General features: G+C 39.3%; 1 protein-coding gene across 5 annotated transcripts; it reads right to left on the bottom strand.

The window, feature by feature from the left end:
* Nucleotides 1-126: 126 nt before the first annotated feature.
* LOC117810967 (high choriolytic enzyme 1-like) lies at nt 127-27,970 on the bottom strand. 5 transcript variants are annotated; one of them, XM_034680982.1, is made up of 5 exons: nt 27,706-27,970; nt 27,494-27,581; nt 27,143-27,344; nt 26,841-26,973; nt 127-1,143 (listed from the first exon to the last, which is right to left on the bottom strand). In XM_034680982.1, the coding sequence occupies exon 5, from the start codon at nt 1,029-1,031 to the stop codon at nt 228-230; it is 804 nt and encodes a 267-aa protein (XP_034536873.1). In that variant the 5' UTR covers nt 1,032-1,143; nt 26,841-26,973; nt 27,143-27,344; nt 27,494-27,581; nt 27,706-27,970; the 3' UTR covers nt 127-227. The 5 variants fall into 5 exon arrangements, 2 of the variants coding, with proteins under 2 accessions (XP_034536873.1, XP_034536872.1); XM_034680981.1 differs by having other exon boundaries at nt 27,124-27,344; nt 27,494-27,970; XR_004630894.1 differs by lacking the exon at nt 127-1,143 and adding an exon at nt 23,849-26,291 and having other exon boundaries at nt 27,494-27,970.
* Between the last annotated feature and the right edge of the window lie 27 nt (nt 27,971-27,997).

Genomic DNA, 27,997 nt, shown 5'->3' on the forward strand with positions numbered 1-27,997 from the left:
GAGATTGGATTAGCCAATGCATGTATGAGCAGATTACTGTTAGATTTATCAGTAGAAATAGATAAATGAGAAACAGAAGCAATGGTTTGACATATGTATGCAGTTTATTACATTAACTTTGTTAAGTTTCACAGGTTCATTGACTTAATCCTTGATTCTGCTGTCAGATTGTTACAGAACATATCAACAAAAACCTAAAAGTGAACTCTGAAACATTAGCAACATTGTTAGCAGCTGTAGAGCAGGTTGATCCTCCTGATGTCCCAGTAGGACATGCCCCTCCTCTGTCCGATCTGGACATTGGCGTTGGGGATGGGGGTGATGGAGTCCCTCCCGTATGCAATGGAGAAGGCTGTTCTTCCATAGTGCATGATGGAGGAGTAGTCGTAGGGAGTGTTCAGGTTGTTGGTGGACTGCTTGTAAAAGTTGTAGGCCATCTGCTGGTTGATGTTCTGCCAGTTGATCCTGACGTAGGAGTCACGGTCGCTCCTGGTCTGTTCGTGCTGGAAGCCCAGAGCGTGGTTCATCTCGTGCTGGATGATGCCGTGGTGGAGGCAGCCTTGTCTGTTGAGAGAGAGCACCTGTCTGCCTCCAGTTCTGCCCAGAGAGGAGAAACATCCAGCTTTGTTCTCTATGCTGATGTAGTCGTACTGGTTGGTACGGGGGACGAAGCGGATGCAGGTTTGTCTGTGGTACACCTTCATGGCGTAGTCCATCATCTGCCTCTCCCGCCTGGTGAAGTGGCTGCTCACGGTGAAGGGGATAATCACCTTGCCGTTGGAGGCTTTCCTCCACTGGCACTTCTGGTACCAGCACTTCATGGCGTTTCTGGTTCTGGGAGCAACCAGGTCTCCTTCCAGCAGGATCTCATCGGTGGCATTGTTAGAAGTCAGGATCCTGGTGCTGATGTCCATGGTGTCTGGGACTTCGTCTTCTTCTTTGAATTCCTCTGTGTCTCCTTCCTCTAGGAGAGGAAGTGCCTGAGAGAGGCCTAGCAGGAGCAGCAGCAGCAGGCTGGCAGAGGGAGTCATCTTCAAGGAGGATGTGGAGTTTCTGTGGAGAGCTGCTGTGGAGAGACTCCTTGAAGCTTGATGTTTGACTCAGGTCAGTCCACACTCTTTATACTCTCCTCTACAGGTGTGTCTGCAGGAGGATAATGGGTTGGGGTCATCTTTGTTAGGCCAAAATAAACCTGTGAAGGGAGGACTCCAGGGACAAACCTACTCTTCAAACATTGAATCTAATCCCCCAAATGTTTCTTTGTCCACTTTGTGCGCTCTTTGGCTGCACAAAGCTCACAAAGCTGTTCCTTTATTTAACAAACAGCTTTTGCCAACCTTTATTAAAAAATGTTGTATGTTTAAATTAAAATAATGTGACCTAAATACAGTTTCTTCACTCTCTGATGACCTGCGTAATTGAAATCCCCGGTGCGCCTCTCATGACAAGCTGTTAAAGTTGTAGGAGAAGCTGCGTGTCCCTCTGTGAGGATGATAGACGGCCTATTGAAACTCGTGCATATGTAGAGGATGCTAATAGGCTCCTAAGGGACATGTTGCTGTAGCCGTGCTCGAGAGGGTCGTCGAGTAAAAAAAAGAATATTAAATTGTATGAAACAGTAGAAGCTATTGTACAAAACCATCATGGCCGCCTGTCCATCAGAGACACTTGCAGGGTGTTCCAGTAAAATTTGTTTACTGATGCATGCAGGCTCATTTATTATGCATTTTCTTTGAATTACTTTTCTGTTACTTTGATGCACATGTGATTTCACTTTTACAACTTAATTTTTTTCATTTTTACTTATCGTTATGTTTTCTTTTTTATTGATCTGGTGAAGAATGTTTTTATTTCAGGGCACATATTTTAATCTTCACTCTGTAAAACAAATGAACCCACAACCAAACAGGGATGTTTATTAGTTTTAAACTTTACAAATACTTATTGAGTGTGCTCTTGTTTGATGAAAATATAAACTCTGGATTTGTTCAATTTAATTATCACATATAAGCCCACTACACCTTCCTTGAATCCTGGCCTCATATAAAGTGTAAAGATGAATTGTGAAAAGAATGTGTGTTTTCTCTCAAACCCCCTCCCCTCCCTCAATCTCATCAGCCACCGTGATTAAGGTTTGGCATTGGGGATTGTGCTGTCTTTTTGGAGAGATATTTCAGCTGCATTTCTGACACTCTGAAAGGAGAGGAAGATAAAGGAGGCGTCGGGGAAAAAACTCCTTCCCGTTGTGTGAGTCCTAGAGAGGGCCTTGAACCCTGCCATTCACGCCTTTCTCTCCATCAGCTGAGTCTAATTGCCAGAGAGGACAGGAGACCCCGGGCCCGATCGTTCCTTATCCTCTTTAGCGCTTTCAGGCCAGTGAAAGGCGAGCTTCTGCTTTTGATCTTTTCTCTGATTCGCTTTTTCTTCTCTGTCATCCCTACCATCCTCTCCTCAGGAGTGACACCAGCTCCTTTCACTGCCTGCCCCCGTCTCCATCTGCCCAAAATAATGACCAAGGCCCAGGCTTTATTAAGCAGAGGTGGAGAAGGGAGGTCAGCACCGCGAGAGGGAGAGGGAGGTCTGGATGGGGACTCCAAACTTGTCTAAGGAGGGGTGCCCCTTTTCCAAATCTACTCCGTAGCCTCTCAGATTCATCCCTTACAGTTTTCATGGCCTTCGCCTGCAGAAAGCCCATTCTTCAGCGGCCCGCGGACGTGAAGGCTCGTCCTTTCCCAGAGACGCTGCTACAATAAGACCCCAGGCTGCTTGAGACAATGGCGCCTGTGTGATCTTGCAGCCAGACTCGGGATGAGACGATGCCTTGCTTGCCAGTCCCATGGGAGGGTGGACCCAGTGGTCATTGTTGACAGCTAATGGAAAGCATCTTTCCACTGGCAGGCCCCCCTGCAGACTGTGTCACTTTAGGTTGCTTAATAACAACACTCAGGCCGGACCGACGGAGGAATTCTATCAAGAACAGCAGTTTGTTTGCAGATGAAAATCATTCCCCTCACAAATCTGAAAAGCTAACACTGGGGGGTGATTGGATGAATGCAGCAGGCGAGCATTCAGCAGGAAAATGCAATATAACTTATGAAAAGAGAAACTGGTCATATGTCTGAAAAGAGCAGAGTCTGAATCCCTTCATTCAGCTGGAACAATTAAATTACTGCTTTTGTTTTTCTTGAGCCAAAGCAGATAAGAGTGTTTTACATTAACTAGAAGCAGGAGGAAAAACTCTAATTCACAATTAAATGTTTAACACACGGAGGTTGTAAATGCTAACTTTGTGTTTGAATTAAATTAGTTGTGTTTGTAAAGATGCCTAAGAGTCATGTCATTGTCTCTCTGGTGACTAATCAGTGTTGCCGTACTGAGGAAGAGCATGCTGTCCAAGTGAGGGTATACACACAACTGTTTAAAGCTTTATTTATCTATACTCTTTTGTACTCTTAAGGCTGTATTGCATTTACTGACATGAGCACTTTCGTGAGACAAGTAGTCTTTTAACACCATGGAGGCTGCGTTCAGGGATACAAACAGTGCTGTGGACCGGTTGTTGTCCTTGATGCGTTTTCATCATTAACAAGAAGGACTGTGAGCTGAAAATGACAAATAACAAGTCTGAAAGGAAAATATGTGCCATCATTTCTATTCACTGTAGTCAAACTCCTAATAAACCATACGCTTAAGTCAATGTTTGCCAACCAACATTGGCATTCATTTTTTGAATCTACTGAGAACTAAGATTAAGTTGTAAGCATGGGTGTCATGGTGGGAGGGGGAAGTTGAGTTAACTATGCAGGGCCCAGACAGAGAGAGAGGGGGGGCTCAATAGGCCTAAATACAAAAATAATGTTGTTTTTTATTTTGCATCTGTCTTTTAACTGTAATTTGTAAAATGATGAGAATAAATGAACACATTTCACAGTTCTATTCTACATCTTGAAAAAATGTGGGTGAGGTCTGAGGTCCCTCTCACCCCTATTCAATGCTCGAAATGGTTTAGCCTGCCGCGCATGAGTAGACAGGATTTATCTGACCGTAATCTAGAGAGCTAAGTGACTGATTCTGAAGCACCATATCTGCTCTAAGAAAACTAGATCAGGTTGTTAAAAAATAAAAGGAAAGACAGAAAGAAATGGAGATAGAGAGGGAAAATGTTCTTTTAGAATAAAAATGAGCACAACTAATTTTATTGAGAAAGACAGTTTATCGAAAGCTCTTCCATAGGACATTAATTAGAGCAGTAAAACAAATTCTATGTCTGAATGATATTAAATACCATAAATCAATGAGGACTGGTTTGAACCATGACATAATGGAAAAAATACGGAAAAACCTTTAGATGCTTTCAAAACAGTTCAAATGTTGCAAGGATGCATTTATTGCATGATTCTGAGGAAATGCCATTCGTGATTATTGACACCTAAATGTTCAGAGCAAACAAAGTATAGATATTGTACTTTAGTGTAATTGAGGTGTGGTTTCAAAAAAATTGCAGGGTTGGCTTGAGCCTCAGTGTGATATATTTTATTGGGACCCAGAATGATGAGCAGCGCCCCTGGTTGTAAGGTTAAATAAAAATCACAGATGATATTCATGGTGTCTCAGCAGTGGTCAGGCTACACGAATGTCTTCATACTCTGCATGAAATCATGAAGCATGCTCTATGATTTTCCTTCATGTCTACACGCAGCCAAAAATCTGTCCTGTAAACAGTATCACATCTGTCACTGTATCTATTTCACTTTGAAACTCCGGTGGTCTGAAAGTGAGCCATATTTTCAAAAAGCTTGTAAAACTAATTCGCAGAATTCTCCTGAACTCTTTTGAAGTTTCACACAGCATCATATTTAAGCCTGCAGAACATAACAATACTGTTGTTTATATTAACTTGTGTATTATTTTGTTGAGAATATAAGCAAATTGAATGCTATCAAAAAGACTGAAATGCTCCTGGGTGATCAACATGATCACATTTCAAAGTTGCTTCTTTGTATCGCACTCTTAAGGATCAGTGAAAAGTCAAGCCCCTCAGTTAAAGTGCAGCATACAGATGTACGTAGAATAATAGGATAGTTTGATAGAGTCCAGACTGTTTTAGTCATCCTCTAAATCTAATGCTAATACTTAGCTAACATGTTCACAACATGGAATGTATAAGAACAAACCAAAAGTGAAGCCAAGAGCTGCCACTGGTAACCGTCTGCAGTTTAGGTCATCAAGCCCTCCTCCACTTTGATCAGTGTTGTGCTGGTTCACACTAAAAATTAATTAGCTTAAAGTTTAGTTCAAACAGACTAAAATGAACTAGTTCGTGAACACGTTCATAGTTCCATTTTTTTCTTTATTTCATGGTCCAAAAAATGAACCATTTCATGTTTCTTCTTTGTTTTGCTGTACCTATATTCTTTTTCAGAGCCTCCTATGCTTCAGTCCCCAGTCCTCAATCACTGACATGTTCTAAACTACATAAATTAATGAATTATATTATTGAGTCATAAACAGGCATGAAGAGTAAAAGCCAAGCAAATCACAATCAAACATTAGAAAAGCTTTGAAAGCTTAGAAACACAAGTAAATATAATCTGTTGGCTGAATATTTGGCTAAGGGTTCAGACTTTAACACCCCAACACACAGGGAAAATCCCCTAAAATAATATGGCTAAGGGTCAAGAAACACTAAACAAACAAGTTAACTATTCCGCATTTTCAAAAAGCTACACCTCTCTGAAACCAAACCAGTTTCTAGCCCGTTGTGATCTGTCCTGATTCCTTCATAAAACTCCTTCAATTGTTCACAACAGCTGGCTTCAAAGGTACTTACTACATCTGGATTGCTAGACGCATAAACCATGCCAAATGCCCATCGGCTACAGTAAACACAGAACTCTGGAACTCTCTGGAACTCTTAAGGTTGCCACCTTGTTTTTGTGGAAAAAAAGGGACACTCGAACAATTGTTTGGGGTGGAGGGCTCGGCCACTATTACCAGTTCAGACTGACCAAATGAACATAAAATTCGGACATAGGACACTGGTAAGCTCTGCCGCTGCAATCTTGTCTTCTACTGGGGAACCTTTTTTGGTCATAAAAGCTGCAATGGCTGCCTGTTTTTGTTTGTTTGATACCACAGCTTGATGCTTTTTGGTTTTTGCGTGGATTTCTAATGCCTTGTTCCCTTCATATTGTACAGGGTTTTCCGCCGGACACAAAACGCATGTGGTGTAAAAATTGTCTCCATGGGTCGGCCGTACCCATTCAAACTCTGACAGTGTCACCCAGTCAGTATTGTAACTAGTATATTGTTTTTTTCGTGCTGCTGGCTTGCATGTATTTGCTCCATCTCCTTCCTCATCTGTTGTCTCAAAATCAAATCAAATGAGGTTTTCTCATTTTTTCCCAAAATACAGGACAAATTGTGTCTCAGGACAGATTTTTATTTTACCGGGACAGCGGGCGAAAAAAGTGAACAATTCTGGGAAGAACGGACAGGTGGCAACTCTAGTAACTCTCCATAACTCTCTGTAACTCTCAATAACTCTCGATACTTCTCAGATCCTCCCGCAATGTGAGCGGCCTTTCACTGCCTTCAGAGTAAGCAACACTCACGTTTCTATTCATGAGTTGCAAACTGAGGGGATCTGTTCATTGTTAACCAAATAATTACACGTTCACACACAACACAAATTAGCAAATTTAGCATTCGCTACAAACACTATGATACCTGCATGGGATGGAGGTTCTCAGTTTTTCTATGTAGTACCGGATCTGTCCCTAACAAATAAACAATAAATAAATCAATAAACATTTACTGTTATACCAGATGGAAAATGGACTAGAAAATCAAATACATGTGAAATAAGACAACAAAACATACTCTCTGTCAGTACACTATGGCACTGATCTACTTAAGGTTTCCGTGTATAAAAACATGTGCAAACTTGATAGCGAGCGCAAAGCAAATTAATATCCAGAATACATGCAGATTATCAGAACGCGCAAAATACTGGGAGGAGATGCAAATGTAATCATTTAGCACATGCAATGTGATTTATCAAACCTGCGACCGATTGCGGTCCGTGTTTTTGTGTGTGTCTATATTTTGCACCTTTGAAAGGCAGGTGCAAACTGGTACAGCGTTGCAGCGTGCACAAATGGCTGCGGTCATTGTGGCAAGAAGGAGGCATAGATGCAATGACAGACGACGATTCATCTTAGGTTCTGATCATTTGCATGTATGCATATTCATGAAGGCAAACACACTAAATGGATTGCGCGTGCTATTTTGCTCATTTGACAGATGCAATCCTCTGTGCATCCGGTTAGTAAATCAGCTTTGCACGTGCTATCAAGTTTGCACGTGTTTTTATACACTCAAACCTTTAGTAGATCAAGCCCTATGTTCTTATTGTGCTGATTTAAGAGCAGGTGTTAATTTTTGGAGAACTTTACTTTTATTAGTTATTTAATGCTAAAATAGGGAATGTGGCATCATGATAGACAGCTCTGTTGACAAATGAGGCTAACTAACACTTACGCCAACATAAACACGAGGGTCATTGACCGTTCCATAGCCATAAGTGTCCGCTTTAAGATCTTGAACGTTTTGTTGGTAAGTAAAAAGTGTGATGTTGTTTTTTTATCAGAAAGGGTGAGACCTCAGTCTCCACCAGCCAAAAAATGTCCCCAGTGCAAAGTGTCAGCGCCCATTGCAGCAGTATTTTGGCTTCACCTCTTACAATTGGCAGAGATGGAGCCACCATCACTTCTATACACAGTCAGTGGTTCATAATAACATGACAGTCCTAATGACCGCACCCTCTGAGTTAAGAGTGTTAGCGGGCTTAAATTTGGTGTTGGCAAATCGTATTATATTGGCACAAGATACATCAGTGGGTCATCCAATTCATTACAATTGACCCTGAAGAATGTATGACACAAATTTTATGAAAATCAATGATAGCTGTTGAGACATTCACCATAAAGCTATAAATGTTCAGCTCATGGCTACTCTACCATCATCAGACTATTTTTCATGCCGCAGGTCATTTTGATTTTAAAGGAGTGTTAACCAGACAAAATTCTGCTTTCACTAAACAGAGAAACAAAACTTGACAGAGTGGAAGGCTGCTAGGCTTGGTGACTATGTTCAAACCTCCTCTGAACAGTGACACTTACATTTTACCGCAAACCCACAAGTATGATCTCATAGTACAACTGGAGTTTTCATTCCTGCACCTTAACTACCAGACTGTACCCACCGATTGTGCTTGCTTGTATGTTAGCATTTTCACCATGGGCGACTGAAAATGGACTCTTGCATTGTGCACATTCAGTGCCTGGTACTTTTCAAAGGAGGCTGCAACACTCCTGAAGCTCTTTGGGAAACGCTGACTTCCTTTTCAGCCTACCTAACGTTACGCAGAAGCAGGTCCTGTGAGTTTGATAAGCTAGGCCAGCTAAGAAACAGCTGAACACTGAGATTGTTTGACACAAGTAATGACACAACAGTTCTGGACTTTGACTCACCGCGCATTAGAGATGTTTTTGTGTCGGTCAAAACAGCATCAGCCTTGGCAATGACACTGATAGTCATATACTGTACAGACAAATCAGTTTTGCAAGCATGGTGCATTGCTTTGGTATTTCAATTGGCTAAACTGGAACAGGGATTGCTCAAATACAAGACGGATTAGTATTTTAAGGATATTTGTTCAGACACAGAGCTTAGAAACAGGACTGCCTCAGTCAAACCTTGTGTTAGGCTAATTAGTTTGTCCGAAGATTGTTTCTTGTTTAAAATGAACACACTGAAGTTTGGAATAACATAATTCAATACGTACACTTTCTACGACTGTTCAAGTCATGCTCTGTTCAACTATTTCATACAAAACTCACAAAATAGATTCTCAAGGTAACTCAAGGTAGCCCTAGAGGACAAAGCCAATAAAGAAGTGCACCATTATGGATTTAACAGAATATATAGAATCTGAACAACCAATGAAGCATCATTACCATCCTTAAAGGAAAGCTGCAAACACTGTTAGGGAATTTATTTTCTGTTACTTTCCCTCAAAGTTATATTTTCAGTAAATTATTTAAAGAATAGTCAGGAATGACAATGATGTGACTTAAAGGATTCTGTCTAGACATAAACATATCATAGCTACAGATAAAACGCTAACCAATTAAACCTGTGGATGCCTCAGAAATACCTCCTGGAAATATTTCTCTGAGTTAAGAAAGAGACTTTTGGAGAGTCTTATCTAAATTACTGTGATGTGCTGGAGGCAGTGAAGTGTTTATTTCATGTGCTGTCTGCAGGAAAGGAAACTTTTTTCTTTCTTCTTAATTTTTTTTATCCTTTATTTAATTTTTTTACCGCAGTAGTAAGCGGCTAGGAGCCAAATGTGATGGATCCTGGAGTGCAGGAGGAGGAGAGGAGAGAGAGAGAAAAGGGCAGAGTGTTAGGTCAGGCTGATAGAGATGTCAGCATTGCTCCAGTAATCTTGTGACGCCTAAGAGAGCAGCAAAAAAGAAAAAAAGTGGGGAGGGAGCAGGATGGCTGAAAGACCAGCGGCGTGGTGACAGCAGAAGCAGAGACCACCCCAACAACAGCAGCAGGGGATGCTAAGAGGGAAGGGGAGGAGGAGAGAGAAGGGGAGTGGAGGTGGGGGAGGAGGGTGTATGTTGGGGAGGAGGGGGGTGTGAGGAGTGAAGCCAGAGGGGGGAGCTGATCTTCAGTTACACATTATAGCTGATAGTTAACCCTCCTCCTCTCAGCAGTGTGTCAGACAGAGACAGAGTGGTGAGCCAGTTATCAGCACAGTGGAGGGTTTAAGCCTTGTCCACCTCATTTAACGTCCCCACCAGGATCCAGTCATGTCTCCTACCGCCAAGTGCAATGCACCTAATGAAAAGCAACAGAACACACGCTGACGGGAGCTCACCAGGAAACCTTTACACAAGTGAAAATAGATTTTTAGGAAGAGAAAGGTCCCGTTTTGCAATACTTTCCCTTTATTAATTTCTTCTTGTACTCGCTTCATGTCCAGCTTACTGGGAGGATTTCCAGCCAGCACTCCTCTACAAACCTTGGGACAGATGCAACAAGTTTTTATCTTACTGCACATGCTCAGTCTGGCCCTCCACCCTATGCAGGCACATTGAAGACTTCTTTCATTGAGACAAATATTCTGGGGCATTTAAGTAATCTTGTTAGGAGATGTATATTTTTCATACTATCTCAAACCTTAGTATAAATTGACCCAGTGAGCACAAACACAGGAATACATTACAATACAGGGATTTCAATACTGGGCGGCTGAATTAATGTTACATCAGCATGTTAGAAAATAAATTGTAGCTCTATTACTTGGTAATTAATTGCAAGAATCAAACGGATGACAAAAACAATGATTAAAGCCACATTTCTGAACTCTGCAAAGACATATTTTACCTTGGTAACAAAAAATATGGCGCATTATAGACTGTGTGATGTTAGGCTGAAGGTTAAGAGACATAAGTTGCGTTTCAACCAGAACCAAGAACCTTTAGTTGCAGGAGCTTCTTTTTAAGGATCCAGATAGTTCCTGTGGCCCATGGTTGTCTGTGTTTCAATTGCAGCCTGAAGTCCTGTGAGGATTATGCAGATCAGGCCAGTGATGTGTGCAGAAGCAATAAAATAAATTTCACTACACCACCAGACCAGTAGATGGCAGTAAGAAAAAGAATGAGGCAATACAGCAAAGATGAAGCAGTCGACGAACAGGCTGGCATTGTCACTACCGTTAGCTTGTTAGCATGGAGGAGATTCAGCTTGTGCTGTTTTTAATCAGGCTTTATAACATTGCAAATGGATTAGTCAAATCAACACTTGGAAGGAGATGAGTGTGAGTGGCAAAGTGGATTCAAAACAAAGAAAATGCTCAACTTAAAGCAAGAAGACGGATTAAGATGAGAAACCAAACATCATACAACTATTACTTATAATGCAATAATCAGAATAACCTTTATTTATATAGCATCTCTAGCTTCAGAAACAGCTCCAAATAAAAATACACTAGAAAGAAAAAACAGAATCATGTTTCACATAGTAAGAGGTTTGGGTTCTTGTTTTGTTGACTTCTTACTGACCTGATTCAGCACACAATGTTCTGTCATAGCTGATATATCGAAATATAAAAAAATGTTTCATAAGGACTTTTTCAAACTCAGGTTATTCTTTTATTTCTGTTTTACACTGGAATAAAGAGATTGCACATCTGTTCACTGAATCAACATAGGCCTTTATTCTGAGCATGAAAAAACCCCTGAAAAATAAGTTAATCTTTTTTTAAACATTAAATAAATCAGGTTGTGGTTTTATTGTGTAAATAAATCATATAATATAACTATTAGCCATTGTATATGTTCAGTTCTGGACATATACAATGGTTTTCCTTTTCAAGAAAAAATCTGAAGTTAATGAGTTATATGTGATTTATTTTTTATATCAAGTCCAAGTTGAGTCCAAGTACCAAAGAAGAGTTCAAGTCCTGTAGCCACTACCTGAGGATTTATGAAGGGTGTATAAAACATATATGATTTATTAATATCAGACTCTGACTGATCCTGTTGGCCTGTCAGAAGATTTAAATTATCAATGAAGTTGTGGCGTTGTATGTAAACTCAAAAAAGCCCATGCAGCCCATCTGCTATCATCAGAATTTCAACCAACCAAACATCTTGGAGCGTTACTAACTTATATACTGTATATCCAAGTAACTTTAGCATCTCATTACTTTTCACTTAGCATCTCATTACTTTTCACATTGCACCCTGGACAGATGTCTGTTAAAGTTTGATGTTGTCCCCGTCTTCTCTTTGATGATTCTTTTAAAATTCAAACTTGTCACACTGATCTTGCTTCCTTTTGCTGTAAAATTGCTGTAAACACACGCTAACCCTCACTCTAAACTGAGTACATTATTCCAGCATTGTACAAAGACAATTTTAAAATAAATAAAATAAGTCAGAGTCCTCCTCGCCATCTTCCACAGTCATTTGAGTCCATGCAGTAGCCCAAGTCACTAGAGCTTGATTTTAAGTCAAGTTGCATGTACTAAGTCCAAGTCCTGGACTCAAGTACTATAACGGTCTGTTGCAGTTACAGTCAGATGCTTTACCTGATGTCTCATATTTAATGAATATTATGTTTTATTCAGGAAAGAGACGTTAAAGTTTAACTGATATTATTCGGTCAATCCTGTTTAAGTGGTCTCTGACTGCTTGAGAGAAATGCAAAATATGTTGCATCTGCCCCCAGTCTCCCCTACACGATTATACACACTGTTGCTCTCCTTCTACAGCAACACAAACACACACATACACAAACACACACACACACACACACACACACACACACACACACACACACAAACACAAACACACACACACACACACACACACACACACACACACACACACACACACACAGACTTTGTTTGCCCTTGTCATGCACTCTCATAAACATTTAATCTACCAACAGTCACTGTGCCATGTCGTGTATGAAGCTGTTAAAGTGGAGCTTTAGGAGTTGGGCGTTCTGTTTAATGGCTGCCTCAGTAATGAAATGTGATTCAGGTGCTAGATGGATATCTGCTGTGAAATCTCTCTGCTCGCTCTCTGGCTGCAGCCCAGACGTCGCCTCCTGCTCACTCCTGCTGTAAAGTGTGATCTGCCGTGTTTGGCCTTTTGTCTGGGACAATTATGTTCACCATTAACAAGCTTTCTTCTGTTATTGTTCATATCAATTAGAGGTGGACGGTAATTTGAGCTGATGGTGGAGACGGTGCTCAGAGATTTGGTGGTGGATGTTGTTGGGGGGGATATGGAGGGCGAATAATGCCATGAGAATGGAGAAGTTTGACACTATTACTGCTTGTCTTTCTCTCTTAATGAGATTTTACAGCAATTTGTTGCAGAGAGTTTAGTACAGAGACATCCTTTTTATGTACAGGCTGCTCTAATAAAACTTTAGTTTAGGGACACCAGTGCAATGGCACAGCAATGCAAAGGACACTGTCAAATAACCTGCAAAGATTCAGGTCTTACTTTTGTCTCAGAGTGACAAACCATTCAACCATGATTTAAAACTTGAACAGGGTCATTTTACAGTATTTTGTGCTCAGAGGTTAAAACATTTGCAGTTGGTGACTTTCCAGAACTGTAAAATCAAGGAGCCCCTGCACCTCCAAATCCCTGCTGCTTAATAGTGTTTATTCACATTGGGGTCTTGTCTCACCCTGTCGGGATTCTATTGTGCATAACCACTGCTTCCCTATTCACTATCCCTAACTTAGCATAAGTAAACGCTCCTCCAATGTCTTTATGAGACTGCAGTGCCGTGTGCACACAAGATCAAAAAGAGAAGTTGAGGGACATCAGGAATGCCGAAATTGAAGTCTCAAAAGGATTGCACAGTAGACTTCAAATGTGAGGAAAGCTTTTGGAGTGCAGACATGTAGAAAGTTCTGCAGGACACAAACCTGCTGATTAATTTTTTTTATGTAGACGCATCAGTAGTGGATTTGAAACACACACAAAAAACAACTACATTGGATGATATCTCCTGTTCAGAGACGGCTGAGATCAGAAAAAGACGCACCAAATATAGTGAAAGGAGAGTTTAATCCTTGAGGGGAGAAGATAGAATCTGACCGTATCCTATAATTATTCAAAAGTAACATTACCATATTTATTGTGAAAGCTGCCACTGTAAAAAAATTAATATATGATATACTGTATGACATGTTTGTCATCTAAATAGCTGTGTGTTAGGACAGGTTATTATTGACATGAAGGATTCTCTGTTCAACAACTATTTAAAATCTGTTCTGAGTACTTGATTAACATTCATAATTTTCAATTTTGCAGCTTAGAACAAACTTTGCATGACTGATTTAAAAGTTCACACAATCTAAATGATTTATTCATATTTGCCATTTACTTATTTTCAGGTACAAATTTAAGAACAAAAGATAACCAATCAATTTGCACTAATATCTCAGCACTAAGATGTGTGCTTTTAAATGCTTGTAGATTTATACATTTTTCCACGTAGTTTATATATGGTTCAAATGTTGGCTATACTGCTATGTGTAAAAGCAGTATTAAAATAACCTTTCTTTGCTCATGCAGACGTAATGTTAACATTGTATTTCCAGCTGTCTTACCTTTACTTATGTTTGCCAAAATTGGCTACTTTATCACATCATGATAACACGCTATGATAACATGTTGTTGTTGCTTATCAGTGTTATCAGCCAATCCTTTCTTGTACTCGCCTTATCGACACGACTTCACAAGTTCCATTTGAAGGCAGCATTAGTTGTGTCTTATTTTTGGGTGCAAATTTCCACACTTAACTATATGTAATGTAAGTCCTATCATTGTTTGGCTGCACCTCAAAGACATATGATTCATCGTAACAAGTAGAGCTTAACAATCTAAAACAAGCCAAAAACAACGACCTAGAAATGACGTTGTCACTTCCTGTGGCCAATCAGTGAAAAGCTCTTTTCCTAATGGGGTATTTGTTACAGTGTTGCCTCTGATACATCATGTCTCTGAACAGGCTAACAGCTACGATTAATACTGTTAACTTATGTTAAGCTATACACAGCAACTCAAAGGTAAGTAAAAAATGACAAAGCATTTTAATGAGGTGATAAGTAGGGCCTCTATCCTTAATTTACTAGTGTAACGTAGCAGTTATATCAAGTGGGGAAATCAACCACCACGACAAACAGGAATAACGATGCTGATGACATTACCTCTGCTTGTGGAAAACGAAAGCGGGAGTACATATCATGATGAAAACCCTCTGCTTCTCCACATCCTCCAAGTTATCACGTCTTTCAAAACCATGCACCTTGTGTTCCTCTTATTATACACAGGAGTTTACACTTAGTTAGAGCTAGGTGTGAGATTTAAGATGTAACTTTTGCTGAATTTGGAACTGGATCAGCAGATGCAACCCAATGTTGTTCTTTACTGCATTACCATTTATGATTCATTTTATGTGTTTATGTGTGCTTTGAGATGAACAGAGCACAAATAACTGCTTTATGTAATTAGAGGACAACAAGTTATCAGTATATCATTAAAATTCCTGGTGATATTTTTAACAGGGACTTTGTAACTATATCAGAAACCTTTATCTGTAACCATACTTTCTCTTGTTTTTACAGTAATAATAATTGTTAAAAGAACAAATTACAAAGTAAATACTTGAGTAAAATAAAGAGTAACTGCTCTTGTATTGTAACAAGGGGACTCTGATGAGTGTGACAATGTATATGTTTCAGCATATCTATATATCTAATTATACTTTTTTAAATTCAGTGCTAATCTCAGTTCAAAGCGGTTTATGGTGGCATTAGTTCCCCTGCTTCTCTGTGGCATGAATAGCATCTCATACATGGCAGCATTCCAGCACCAAACCGGCTCGTCCTCTTTGTGTGAGCTGCAGAGCGGCTGCATGGTGCCCATCAGTGGCACGGCTCAGATAATGACTTATTGATAGGGAGGGATGGCGGGTGCCCCACGCATATTAGCATGACGCCAGCTGGTCGCAGCACCACTGCTTCTCAACCCAAAGCATGGCTAATGCAATTACCTGCACTGGGCCGCTACAGTGACGCTCTTCTGATGGTTTATATCTATGTTTGGTCTACTGAGTCTATACATGCAGCTGTTTGGGCAGATTATCAACAAAAAATAACTTTAGTATAATTTATTTTTATTATTTTAGTTACATCTAAGCCCACAGTTCACAGATTAAAAAATGTGTCAGTCCTCTACTCAAACTTGAGTAACCCTTCTTTTTGCTTCATAGATACACAATATCGACAATTAATACAACAAAGAATGAAAGGAAAGTCTTTCACTGCTGCACTATAAAAGTTACATCTTATGAAGTGGAATATTTTCTGTATGGGCTGTGATTCTCATTGTCTACTGTCTTACACTGAACAGATGAAACCATGCAATTCAGTATGTTCACAATATTTAGCAGGAAAAATTACATGTTCCTTTTATTATTTTTATTTTTTTCTCCTTTTCTCTAAAAAAACACTTTTAATCTCTTATTCCATGTATTGTCTAGTTTATTCTCACTGTACTTGGATTTTAGTACATTTAAATGTATTCCTGTAATGCACATGGGCTTTATCATGAAGCCTTTTTATTCCTCTGAAATATAAAATCCATGCAAAAACATGCAATGTGTATAATCTTAAAGAAAAGGCACTTAAAAAGGTGATCAGCAAAAATAATCTTCTGTTTTCAACCTGCACTCACATCATGCAGTAATGTTGGTGTTTTTTGTGCACAGTGGACATGTGAGGTGGCCCCTCAGCAGAGAGCAGCCAAAATCTGCAAACCTGCTCCTCTGATGTCTGTACACTGAGAAGATGATGCCATGAGGTCAGTGTTACATTTTTGATTTCATTATATTTAAAGATGAGGCTCACAAAACAATCAGTTTAGAGGAAACACAGGTGCATCTGCTACATGATATTATCATGTTTTAGGTTTATTTAAGTGTATCTGTAAGTACACTCGGATACAGCCCAGATAAATATTAATCTCCTCTCTCACTTGATGTTAAAAATAGGAAAGTAAACACTAAATGTTTAGCAGAGGAGAGGTCCCATGTTTCCCAGTCGACATCCTTGTACTCAGAGATGAAAAACATTTCTAACAGGGCACAGAAATAATTCTGGCGTGTCAGAGGAGCTGTGCAGAGGGGAGGGAGGGGAGATGGTTGCTAGATTCCCAGCATGTCCACATATGACAGTCCTTCGCCCAGGGCCGGCCGACGCAGAGACATTGTGCGCCTGTCATAGCTGCCCTTCAACAGCAGATGAAGCTGTCAGCAGGACGATGACTTTATCCTGACAGCCGCTCCGCCCTCTCTCTTCACAGCCGCGCAAATAAATATGTTGGGTCTCAAAGCTGCCAAGGCAGACGTTGGACAGTGGGTCAGGGGGCCAAACGCAGAGCAAAAGCATTCCCTTCCCCTCCTAACCTGCTCTCAATGAGCCTGGTCACCTCGCCAGGGCACCCATTCAGAGTGAGCCATCCAGAGGGCCCCGGGGCCTCCAGATCTCACACACAGTGCCTGCTGGGGGAGTTTCTGAGAGCCTCCCTCTTCGTGTGACAGCCATCACTCTCTCTCTCTCTCTCTCTCTCTCTCTCTCTCTCTCTCTCTCTCTCTCTCTCTCTCTCTATCTATCTATCTCTCTATCTCTCTCTATCTCTCTATCTCTCTCTCCCTCTGTGAGAGCCAAAAATATCCTCAGCATAGAGAAGCAGGCAGCACACCGAACAGTTGAAAGCTTTTCTGACAGAAAGTGATTCAGTCTGATGAGGATGAGCTGACCTCCCCCCACTGACTCAGTGCGAGCACAAGTATTTATTCAGAAAGTTTCTCTGCATGATGAAGTCAACGTTTCATCATCAGAGCGACACGCAGGTGAGAGAGAGAGAGGCTGTGCTGGTGTGTGTTTGGGTGTTTCAATGGAGCTGACAGACCATCTGCAGTGTGAGATCTCCTCTTCCTCCCCCCATCAACTCAGCTTTTTTCTCTTTAGTGAAAACAGAAATCATCACTCTCTTCTCAGCTCCACAATCCATCTTTTTCTAAACTAACTCAACATTGCACAAACGAGTTGCCATTTTAATCAAGGCTTTTTAACATAATCATAGCAGTACAAAACCATTTTTTCTCATGATGATCATGATATCATTTAATGGTTATTGACATTACAAAACATTAGAGTGAGATTGAGCTTCTTAACAACTTACAGATGGTTTTCTGTTTGTGTTTATTGTGTATTGTGTATCATTGGTTAATCAGTGAATCAATCATGAAGCCAGAATCAGAATCAACTTTACCAGCCAGTTACTGTATGTGTGCAAAGACTTATACTGAGGAATTTTACATTGTGCTTGATGTAGAGAAACATAGATAGACATAAACTTAAAACAATGACAACAAACTTAAAGACAGAGCTCTAAATAAAAAAACAGATTTTAAGAAGTTAAGTATTTAAAAAAAACATAAAGCAACAGCTCATTAAGAGAAACAGATGAAGCGGATGCTGAAATTAATGTGATAATATAGCTTATGAAACGTGCATTAACAGCTTGCACTGGTTTACTTATGTATATAGCATTGAATGATGTGAACATATACAAACATAGAAACAGTGCGTACTTAAAAAAATTAAATAATAATAGTTTATGACTGAATGAAACAATAAATATTATTCTTAATTAAGTTATTTTTGTTGTATTTTTATCTGTGAAACATAAAGTATTTAGTTTAGTCCACTGTGTGTTGTCTTAGTGGATGTTTCTATGTTGAAATATGGCTTTGCAGAGAAACAGTTCCTGTCTTTCACATGAAGTGGTTAACACTTTAGACCTGATGAGTGATGAGTGCAGCAGACATTTAATGACCACGCACATGTTAAAGAATTTAGCGCCTGTATTCATGCATTGTTTGGCTGTGCTATGCACTGATATCCAGTGCCGTGCACTGGTTAAAACCTTGAGGTTAAATAGACTTATCTGGGGCTCAGTGGTAGAGTCAGTCATCTCTCAATCGGAAGGTCAGGGGTTCGATCCCTGGTCCTGCTGTCCACATGCCAAAGTGTCTTTGGGCTAGACACTTAACTCCAAGCTGCCCCTGATGGCTGTGTTATCAATGTGTGAATGGGATTAGTTAATACTGATGGGCTCTTTGCATAGCAGCCTCTGCCATCGGTGTATGAATGTGGTGTGAGTAGTTGAATGTGACCTGTAATGTAAAAGCTCATTGAGTGGTCAGAGGACTAGAGAAAGGGCTATATAAACACAGTTAATTTACCATTCATCTGACCTTTTCTACATTCCTGTTAAAGAGCGGTGCACAGAGCTGAATATCTGCTGGATATTTATGGTAACATGTAGATGCACTTAAAGCTTTTTATATTCTTATATATAAGTATTGTAAAACATCACATAAAGTATATCAGCCTGCATTTCAAAATTATTAACTGCTTTGTGTTGGTTAATTCCACATAGCCTATACTTTTTTTAATTTGCAGAACTAACATGACTACAATAATAATACAAAAAACTTTATTCAAGGAGTAGACTTTAAATTTTGTCATTGTCATTTCATTTTCTTTGGACAGTAACAGATATAATCCCACGGTGCTGATGTGTCTCATTTTAATGAACTGAAGGTAAAATGTATTTTGTAGATTATCGCAATAATGTTTTTTTTGTGTGTATGTGAAGTACGTATTTGTGCAATGTTAATTTAAGTCAATAGGAATATCCATACACTGCAAATCTCACTGAGTATATCTGTCTCCTTTCTTGTCAGACGTCTCACTACACTAAACATAAGCCACAATCACAACTCCAAATATAAATCTCATTTCAGGATACGAGCCAGAAATAAGTCCTGGATTTCTTGTAATGGGTAAAAATGGCTGCCAATGCAGCAAGCACAATGTTTTTGACCAGCTTCTTTACACAAGACGTAAAACTTATTCCAAAAAACTTAGCATGATTTTTTTTTGTAACTGCAGTGGCGTCCATTTTTACTCATAACAATCAGTTAGGTCCTTATTTTCACCTGTACTATCTTTAGTGAAGATTTATAACTGTTGTGTCTTAAACTGAAGTATTAACCGAGTATTAGAGAAATAAACACTCTGCAACAGTTTTTACAGTTTATATTGTATGTTTTATTTTAATATATTATGTATTTCATGGTTTTATATGATGTGTTATTGCCTTTTTTGTTCATTTATTAATTTAAAGCTGTGTTGGGGTGGTTTCTGTCACATATGAACTTTTGGTCACTTCCTGCTGTTTGAAATACATTTATAGATGAATAACTTGAATACATGTAAAACAAGCAAAGCAATCTGTAGATATCGTCTTGGACGGGATGTAATCAACATCTTGTTTAGATTAGAGACATGTTGTATTTGTTTAAAGTGAAAGTATCCGTTACATTAAACTCACTTACTCACTATGTTTTCTTTGAACAATAAATATTGTAAAGTCTGTATCCTTTTTCATTGCATTTTTTTTTACACACGTGTACTTTTCACTGAGGTTTAGATTGTCCTGTGCAGTGAGCAATTCCATTCTGATGCAGGAAAATATTTATCAAAGTTCATTTTTACAAATCGACATTTTCCCCCAAACACCATTTCAAGAGTTTATTGGACAAACCATGTCTGATTCTGTTTTCTAAGCCTGTTGTTTCCTCTTTAATACATTTCTTCACACATGGCCTCCAGAAAAGTCTTTCCAACAAAGAGTAGGGTATGTGAAGGTCTGATGCACAGAGCGCTGAATAAAAAATGCCTCGACTCTGAGCAGCAAAATATCTTGGGGAGAAATTTTGATTGCTTACAACCTTGACATGTTTTATTTCCAAAAGATTACATTTTCCTTTATTTGACAGCAGCAACATTGTTAAAATAGTGTCAGAGTAAACTAGCTTGACCTGTGTCTCTGCTGCAGCTCTGCTGTCAGCAGCCAGGCTGTAAAGGGTTAATTAAACACTGTCAGCAATATTTCATTTTCAGTGTAATTTCTTCTATCTTACAGATGTTTTAGAGAGCAAACAATTCTGACTGAGAGATAAAAACAAATCCTGGAACCCACCAATTTAAGTGCAGTGCATTTCACTGACTATGTTATTATATAACAGATTACAGCCTCCGTTACGTAACACGGCTAAATGGAGAGACTTGCTTTGCACGCAACCTTACCCAAAACTGATGCTACTTTGTGGATTAAGATACGTTTGCTACATTAGTTTTACACAGTGACATTATGAGTTTGGGCTTTTAAATGAAACACTTTAAATGTGCAGTAACATTACTGTGACACAGATAAATATAGAAAATGATCTTTTTAAATGATTTCATGAAAAACAAACTCTTCTGCCTTTTGTAACATGAAATCAAGCTTTTTCCTGTTATCTGCTTTATTCTAAATAAATGCTGTTGTTGCTGTTCTAAAATGTACTCAGATGGAAGTTTAATAAATCCTGCAAAATCAGTCTGATGTATTTTAACCTGTCACATATCAGCTCAGTAGAGTAATGCCAGAGTTTGAAATCAGATCCATTTTGAGATGCACAGTTTGAGTTTGGAGCAGATTTACCTTCCTCACTGGTGACTGTAACATTTAACCCTTTAAGGCAGCGGCAGAGAGGAGAGTCCATCAACTCTGTCGAAACACTGAAGACACTCACATTTACACCAATAACAGAGATCAGTGGGCAGACCTCTAGAAGGTCTAGTTATTTGCAGACCTTGCAAAATTAGCTCCCCGATGCTTTTTGTAAGTTCAAACAGGGAGGGTTTTCCTCATGTACATATGAAGGCTCATTTTAAGTTAATAAAAACAAAAACAAAAAAATTCTACTCAGGTGATTATGTACTAATTTAAACATAATTATGAATATCATGATACATTTCTACAAAGTCCATTCTTCTAAATGTGCTAAATACTGCACACTGCACCTTTAAACTCAAAAACAACAGACGAACCCTTACAAAAAAAAATTAGTGGAGTGTCTTGGAAAGTTGGACACAGAACATGAGCTGTACCTGTTTTCTGCAGTTTTAGGCTGATAACGTGCAAAAAAAATGACATACTGTATTATAATACCAACCCCCACACCACATATCTCAGGGCCAGAGATGTACAGTCCTAAAAAGAAAGAAAAACAAGACAACTTCTTCAACCGTGGTAAGTTAAACTTGAGTACTTTCAGTAATGCCCTGATTCTCTGCTGTCGTGTCTCTTGGATCAGAGGGAATACAAACAACTGGCGGTCAGGAGATCAGGAGGTCAAAGGTCACAGCACACAGACAATATTCCTGTGACCCATGAATGATCAGTGATCATTAAGAAGGGTTAAGAATGAGACCAAAGTCTTTCCATCTTTGTCAGGAACAATGGTACACGACAGGAAACAGCAAACACGGCAGACAAATGTACGCAAGAGAGGCTCCGTTATCAGAGAAGCAACACGACTCTATGAGCCGTGTTTTCTTAGATTATTACCCACAAGTGTGTACATTGTCCCTGCTCAGTCACAGTATCATAACCGCTACACTCCTGTCTGTTGCACGTCACTGATACAAAATGCAGAAAAACACATTGATAAATGATTTAATGATTACATTTTTTTGACCTTTTGAAATATGTTCTACTGAAATTACAGAAAGAATGGATTCAATATGTGCTGCTGTTGATCCAAAAGGTTAAAATAAGGACGTTGCCCTAAAACTAGACCACCCTCAGTAAAATAAATGGTCTGGGCAATGGACATCTTTATAAAAACATTTTGTTGCCAAACGCAATGAAAGTCTTCATGCAGGAAGGTGGTTCTCCCTGGGAGCACCCTAAAAATAGACTCTTTTTTATGTGCTGGTTGACTCATACTATATTTTACGGTACTTACTAACTTGGCTGTCCCATCATATTGACATAAAATATTCTGTAATGGACAGTTATTGGTGTGAGCCTTGTGTTCCGCTGCTTATATAAGTCTACATGACATGCAATGGATGAACAGTTAGGTAAATAACTCACTTATATATTTGTAAGTTTGGGTTTGGCTGATTAAATTTCATGCACCAAAAACTTAGTCTTTGAACCATGTTATGACCATTTGTTTTGAAAATCTGCAGCAAAGTCGTCCTCTGGTCATTTCAAAAGATAATTTTGTCATGCCTTTGCATTATTGGGGACTGAAGTTTCCTGCAAAACATCTTTAGATTTTGTTATGTTTTTTGTAAGTTTCTTTTTAACATAGTTTTAAATGCATGTGTTGACAGATGACACAATTCTAGCCTACCACACCACACCTAAACTATCTTAATTCACATTCTGCAGAGACAGGTCCTTGTGACTAAGAGGTTAACATTTATTTATGTCTTAAGGCTGTGTAAAGGTTGTCAAATGTACTGACCTGATTTACTTAGTCCTTTCAAGTCTGCGAATGGAGCCACATCTCTAGCAACTATCTGTTCTTCAAACTACCATCTGCTAGCAAAAATTAACAGACTGCTGCTATGAAATGTTGCAATGGAACAACCAATTAGAATCAAGTTAACAAAAAAAGCTATGTAGCTATTAACTTTATCTCTTGAGTATTACAGCAGTTGGATTATCCATTTTGATAAATTAAAACAAAAGAAGCTGGAGTTGGAGCCAGCTTCAACGACCTCATATTTACAAATAGAAAATGAACCCTGACCCAAAGACCAGAACCCTCAAAGAGGTCAAGGGGTTTAAAATAACTTATATTTGACTTATTTTATTGGTTTGGGTCATTTTCACTTGTATTTTTTTATTAATTGGATAATTTTGCTCGTTTGAGCCTCCGGTATCAAGTGGTTAACTGAACCATGTGAGGAGTTTAGTGGGGAAATCTCTCCTTGGCAGATGTGCTTACACTCTCAAACAATGAAACCTAACAGGCGGTCACATCAAGGCTCTGATTTTTGAATATCGTCCAGCCTTTAAGTTCAGAGACCTCTGCTTTAATTTTCAAGATGCTTTGTATTTTATAACATTATCATATTTTTTAATTTAAAATCTCCAGTCAAAGCAGAAGTAGCTTTAAGTATGCAGCAATAGTTAAAGTGCATTATTATTTTCCTCTGGAGTGTATTGACATTTAATTTTAAATGTCATTAAATGGAATCACTTTGGATGAAATACCTTTAAAAATCAGTTCTTTTATACATTCATGTACTGTTAAAAAATGGTGTTAAATATATAAAAAATGCAGTACAACCGATATTCTTGGAACTTTTGTAACAACAGCTAAACTGACCTTGGATATTCAGAAGTAGATGCAGGAATTAAGGACACTGCAAGGAAAGCAGCTTTCCCTAATGTCTATTACACTGAAAAACATCAGTGATAAAATCTTTTAGACAAATATTTCCCCTTCTACAGGTTGATGGAGATGTATTCCTTCTTTTTGTGATACCGTTTTTTTATTTAATCTATAAACCATGAATAATCTATAATTGTTTATAATACTTCCTGGAGCCTGATGTGACATGCAGTAGGTCACACTTTTCCATCCTTTCAAACACATTAAAGTGTTAGAAGAGTTTTGAAGCAACCAAGTGAACCAATTTAATCAAAGACATCTGGCATGAAATATCCTGTGAAATAGTTGAGTACATTCTAATCACTGTACAGTTACATCTGTATGTTTAGCATTGTGTTGCATCACCTCTTCTTTTAACAACACTCGAGACCAGAGACCAGTTTCTGGAGTTTAGAAAGTGAAATGTTGTCCCATTCTTGATATAGCTGCTCAATCGTTTGAGGGACTTTTTGTCATGTATCATTTCATGATGCCTGTACCCTGACGACAAGCTGGGCGGTCCCTTCCCTCTCCAGAGTGAAGGATGAAGCCTCCATGATTTCCAAAAGGAATGTCAAATTTGGATTTTTCAGACCACTGGACAGTTTTCCACTTCGCCTCAGTCAATCTTCAACGGCCTTGGGCCCAGAGGAGTCACTAGTGTTTTTGGATCATGTTTAAAAATGTTTTCCTCTTTTCATGGTTCAGTTTTAATCTTCATTTTTGATGCAGGGACAAACTGTGTTCACAGACTTAGGCTTTTGAAAGTGATTTTCAGCCAATGCAGTGAGTTCCACGACAGAGTCATGTCTGTTTCTGACAAAGTGCCGCCTGAGAGTCTGAAGATCACAGCCATCCAGTATTGGTGTTTGGCCTCAACTCTTTTGTACAAAGATGTCTCTGAATATTTTATGATATTATGCACTTTAGATGATGAAATCCACAAAGTCTTTAGAGGTTTAACTCTGAGGAACATTATTCTATAATTGTTGAACTATTTGCTCAGTCTCCCACTGAGTGGTGAACCTCTTCCCATCTTTACTCCTGAGACTCCGCCTCTCTATACCGTCTTTTCCAGTCATGTTACTAACCTGTTGCAAATTAATGTTATCAGTAAGGAGATGTTTTTTCCAGATTTTCATTTTTATTTTTAGCACTATATAAGTTTTTCAGTGTTTTGCAGTCCATGCCCCAATCCTTAGAAAAATGTTGTTGGAACCAAACTATTCTTATCTTTTTTCATAAAACAATACATTTTCTTACTTTCAACATTTGATATGTTGTCTTTGCACAATTTTCAATTAAATATAGGCTTTAAAGGTTTTTTTTAAAGCATTAGGATCTCTTTTAATCAAACTGTTTATGACAATCAACATTATACACAGCTTCCCAACTCTTAAGGGGTTGAGATTTTATAAAAGCATGTAGAATACTGTCATAGTTCTTGTTTATTGTCCTACAGTTTAATGTATCTGGTACATGTGCAGGTTCCTTTAAAGTTTTTTTTTGTTTCTTTCTGATGTAAAACTGATATGAATTGTAAATAAAACTGACAGTGTATCAATTATCCTGGACTTTAAATCTAATAAAAAAAATATAAATGTTACACAGCACTAACTATCAAGCCAATTTTTAAGACTGCCTTTTTTTCACCAAACCCAACTCTGACCATGTGTTCCTGTATTCAGAGCCTGGGACTAATTTCATTAGATAATCTGATATTAAAAACATCCTCAGAGAAATCACTGTGGCCTACTTTTATCTCTGGTCTCCTCTGACTTCACCATAGTGTCTGATTTAATTGCTGGCATGATTTCATTCACTCCCAGTATGATTTTTCCTTTTGGCCCAGTTGCCTTTTCATTCAAATAATACAAAAAAAACTTTTCATAAAGGAAGATTTGCATCTTAATGGATCATAGCAACAGAAGAGGCCCTCTGTGCTTTTCAGAGTCAAAAACACCACTGCGACAAACAAACAAAAAATACTATTTCAGATGTCAGATTAATGCTGTTTCCAGGAAGCGTGTTTCGATTGTGTTGTAAAATCAGATCACTGACAGTGATGTATTAGAGGAGGATTAACATGACTTTCGCCCTGCTTTCTGGGTACAATAAAGCTTTAATCTGAGCTCGGACGGGGAGGCCAGGGCTACTGCACTGGGCCAATCAGCTGCCTCTGAGTCTGCAGCATATCCCCGCCTATCATGGAGTCTTCTGTGCTGCTGCTGGTGGTGTTGGTGGTGGTGGTGTAGCGGCCGGGCCTGGCAGCAGACGCAGTGACAGATGCGCCCCTGGGATTCCACCTGTCAGCCACAAACGCACTAATCGACAGGCCTCGTATGAGCTGAACTCTCTGTCGCCTCTCTGTCAAATCTTCATCTTCTCATTCGGCTGACAGATTCTCCTCTCTCCCTACCCCCACCCTTTTTTTCCCTTAACCATCCCAAACTCCGCCCATCCACCCGCCTGCATAAAAACACAGCAACATCATCCCGTCATGCTGGCTGCTACACCCAAACCACACTCATTCTCTCTGTTGAAAAATCTAAGATTTGTGTGTTCTTACTTAAAGGAATAATCCAAAATCTCTTGTGCAGTTTCCTATTAAAAAAAACCCATCCCTCCTTCACCCTCCTCCACCACCTCCTCCTTCTCCTCCCTGCCTTTCAGCTTTAATGTGACGGAGGTGGGCTTTAATGTTCTGGAGTAATTGGGTAGGAGAGGGAGAGACTGTTTGGGAGGAGGAGGAGGAGGAGGAGGAGGAAGGGTCATGGTCAGGTTTCTCATGGAGGTTATTCTGCATCTGTCTCTTAGCAACCACAGGCCACTCTTTGTACAGTCCTTGAGTTGATTGGTGCTTTTTTTCATACCTCCTTGGTTGCTGAAATGTTTAGCAGAGGGGCTCCTCAGCAGACAGACAGGCAGGCTTCCTCTCATATTCACGCTGCTTTTAAGAATTTGTTTCCACACGCATCAGATGGACTCAGTGAGGCGTGGCGCCGACTGTAGACATGCATAATTTCAAAAAATGACAGGGGAAGAAATTTAAAACAAGCTAAGAGATCAACGTTGAGATGCAAAAATGGGATTAAGAAGCATTGTTTCAAATTCTTTGATAAATCACATTCATTTAAGTGACTGTATCATCCTTACCATTATCATATACGCCTACCTTCTCTTTAGCCAGTGTCAGGGAAGGGGCAACATGGGGTCAAAGGCCGGTGAAGGAGCTGGGGGAACCTCTTGATTCACACGTCAGCTTGAAGACATCAGAGCAGAGTGGCCTGATGTCAGTCCGACACACGGAGAGGGATTAAAAGGCCAATTTGGGGACAAGGGGGAGAAATAAAGGAAGGAGGAGAAACCTGGTTCTTCTTTTCCCCAGAAAAAAAAAACACACACACACACACACACACACAGACAGACAGACCAGTCAAAACTGCATGATGGTTTGATTTTTCGGGTTAATATATTTCAAACATGTAATTAAACGACAAAAATGTGTTCAGCAACAGCCAAATACCTCTATTGATCACCTGTAGAAGATTAAACGGATCTTTTCCTTTGATCTGGAGAGGTATTTCCGTGTTAAGTGTGTCCCACTGATATCGCTGTTTAACAGAAAGTGAAACTAGCTGTCAGATGTTTTAGCCTGCAGGTCCGTTTAATGCCAGATTCCAGACAGATGGAGCTTCATTTCAGCGATGAAAGGGCTTTTAATTCTCCTGAACGTACAGTATTTCCCCAATAACAACAAAGAGAAAAATGAAGGAAGCCGCCGAGGGACATCAGAGCTGCAAAAGTGAACTTTCACCCACACGAGTCATCTTATTGACGTTTAACAAAAAACCCTGAATAAACAGTAAAGAGGATTCGGGTTGTGTAGGTTGGGTCTATAAGGTAAGTCTGATTACAGGCGTTAAGTTAAGCCAATGCCCATTAGCCTATGTGGCTGATACAGCTTTACTGAGAGGACAAAAGTTCAACACAGCAGCGCAGTGTAATGTTCACACTCACCAAAATAAAA

The sequence above is a fragment of the Notolabrus celidotus genome, chromosome 3 (assembly GCF_009762535.1).
Source record: "Notolabrus celidotus isolate fNotCel1 chromosome 3, fNotCel1.pri, whole genome shotgun sequence".
Classification (NCBI taxonomy): domain Eukaryota; kingdom Metazoa; phylum Chordata; class Actinopteri; order Labriformes; family Labridae; genus Notolabrus; species Notolabrus celidotus.

What these genes read in the sequence shown, in the direction of transcription:
- LOC117810967 (XM_034680982.1), bottom strand. Translation starts at nt 1,031, where the DNA reads ATGACTCCCTCTGCCAGCCTGCTGCTGCTGCTCCTGCTAGGCCTCTCT.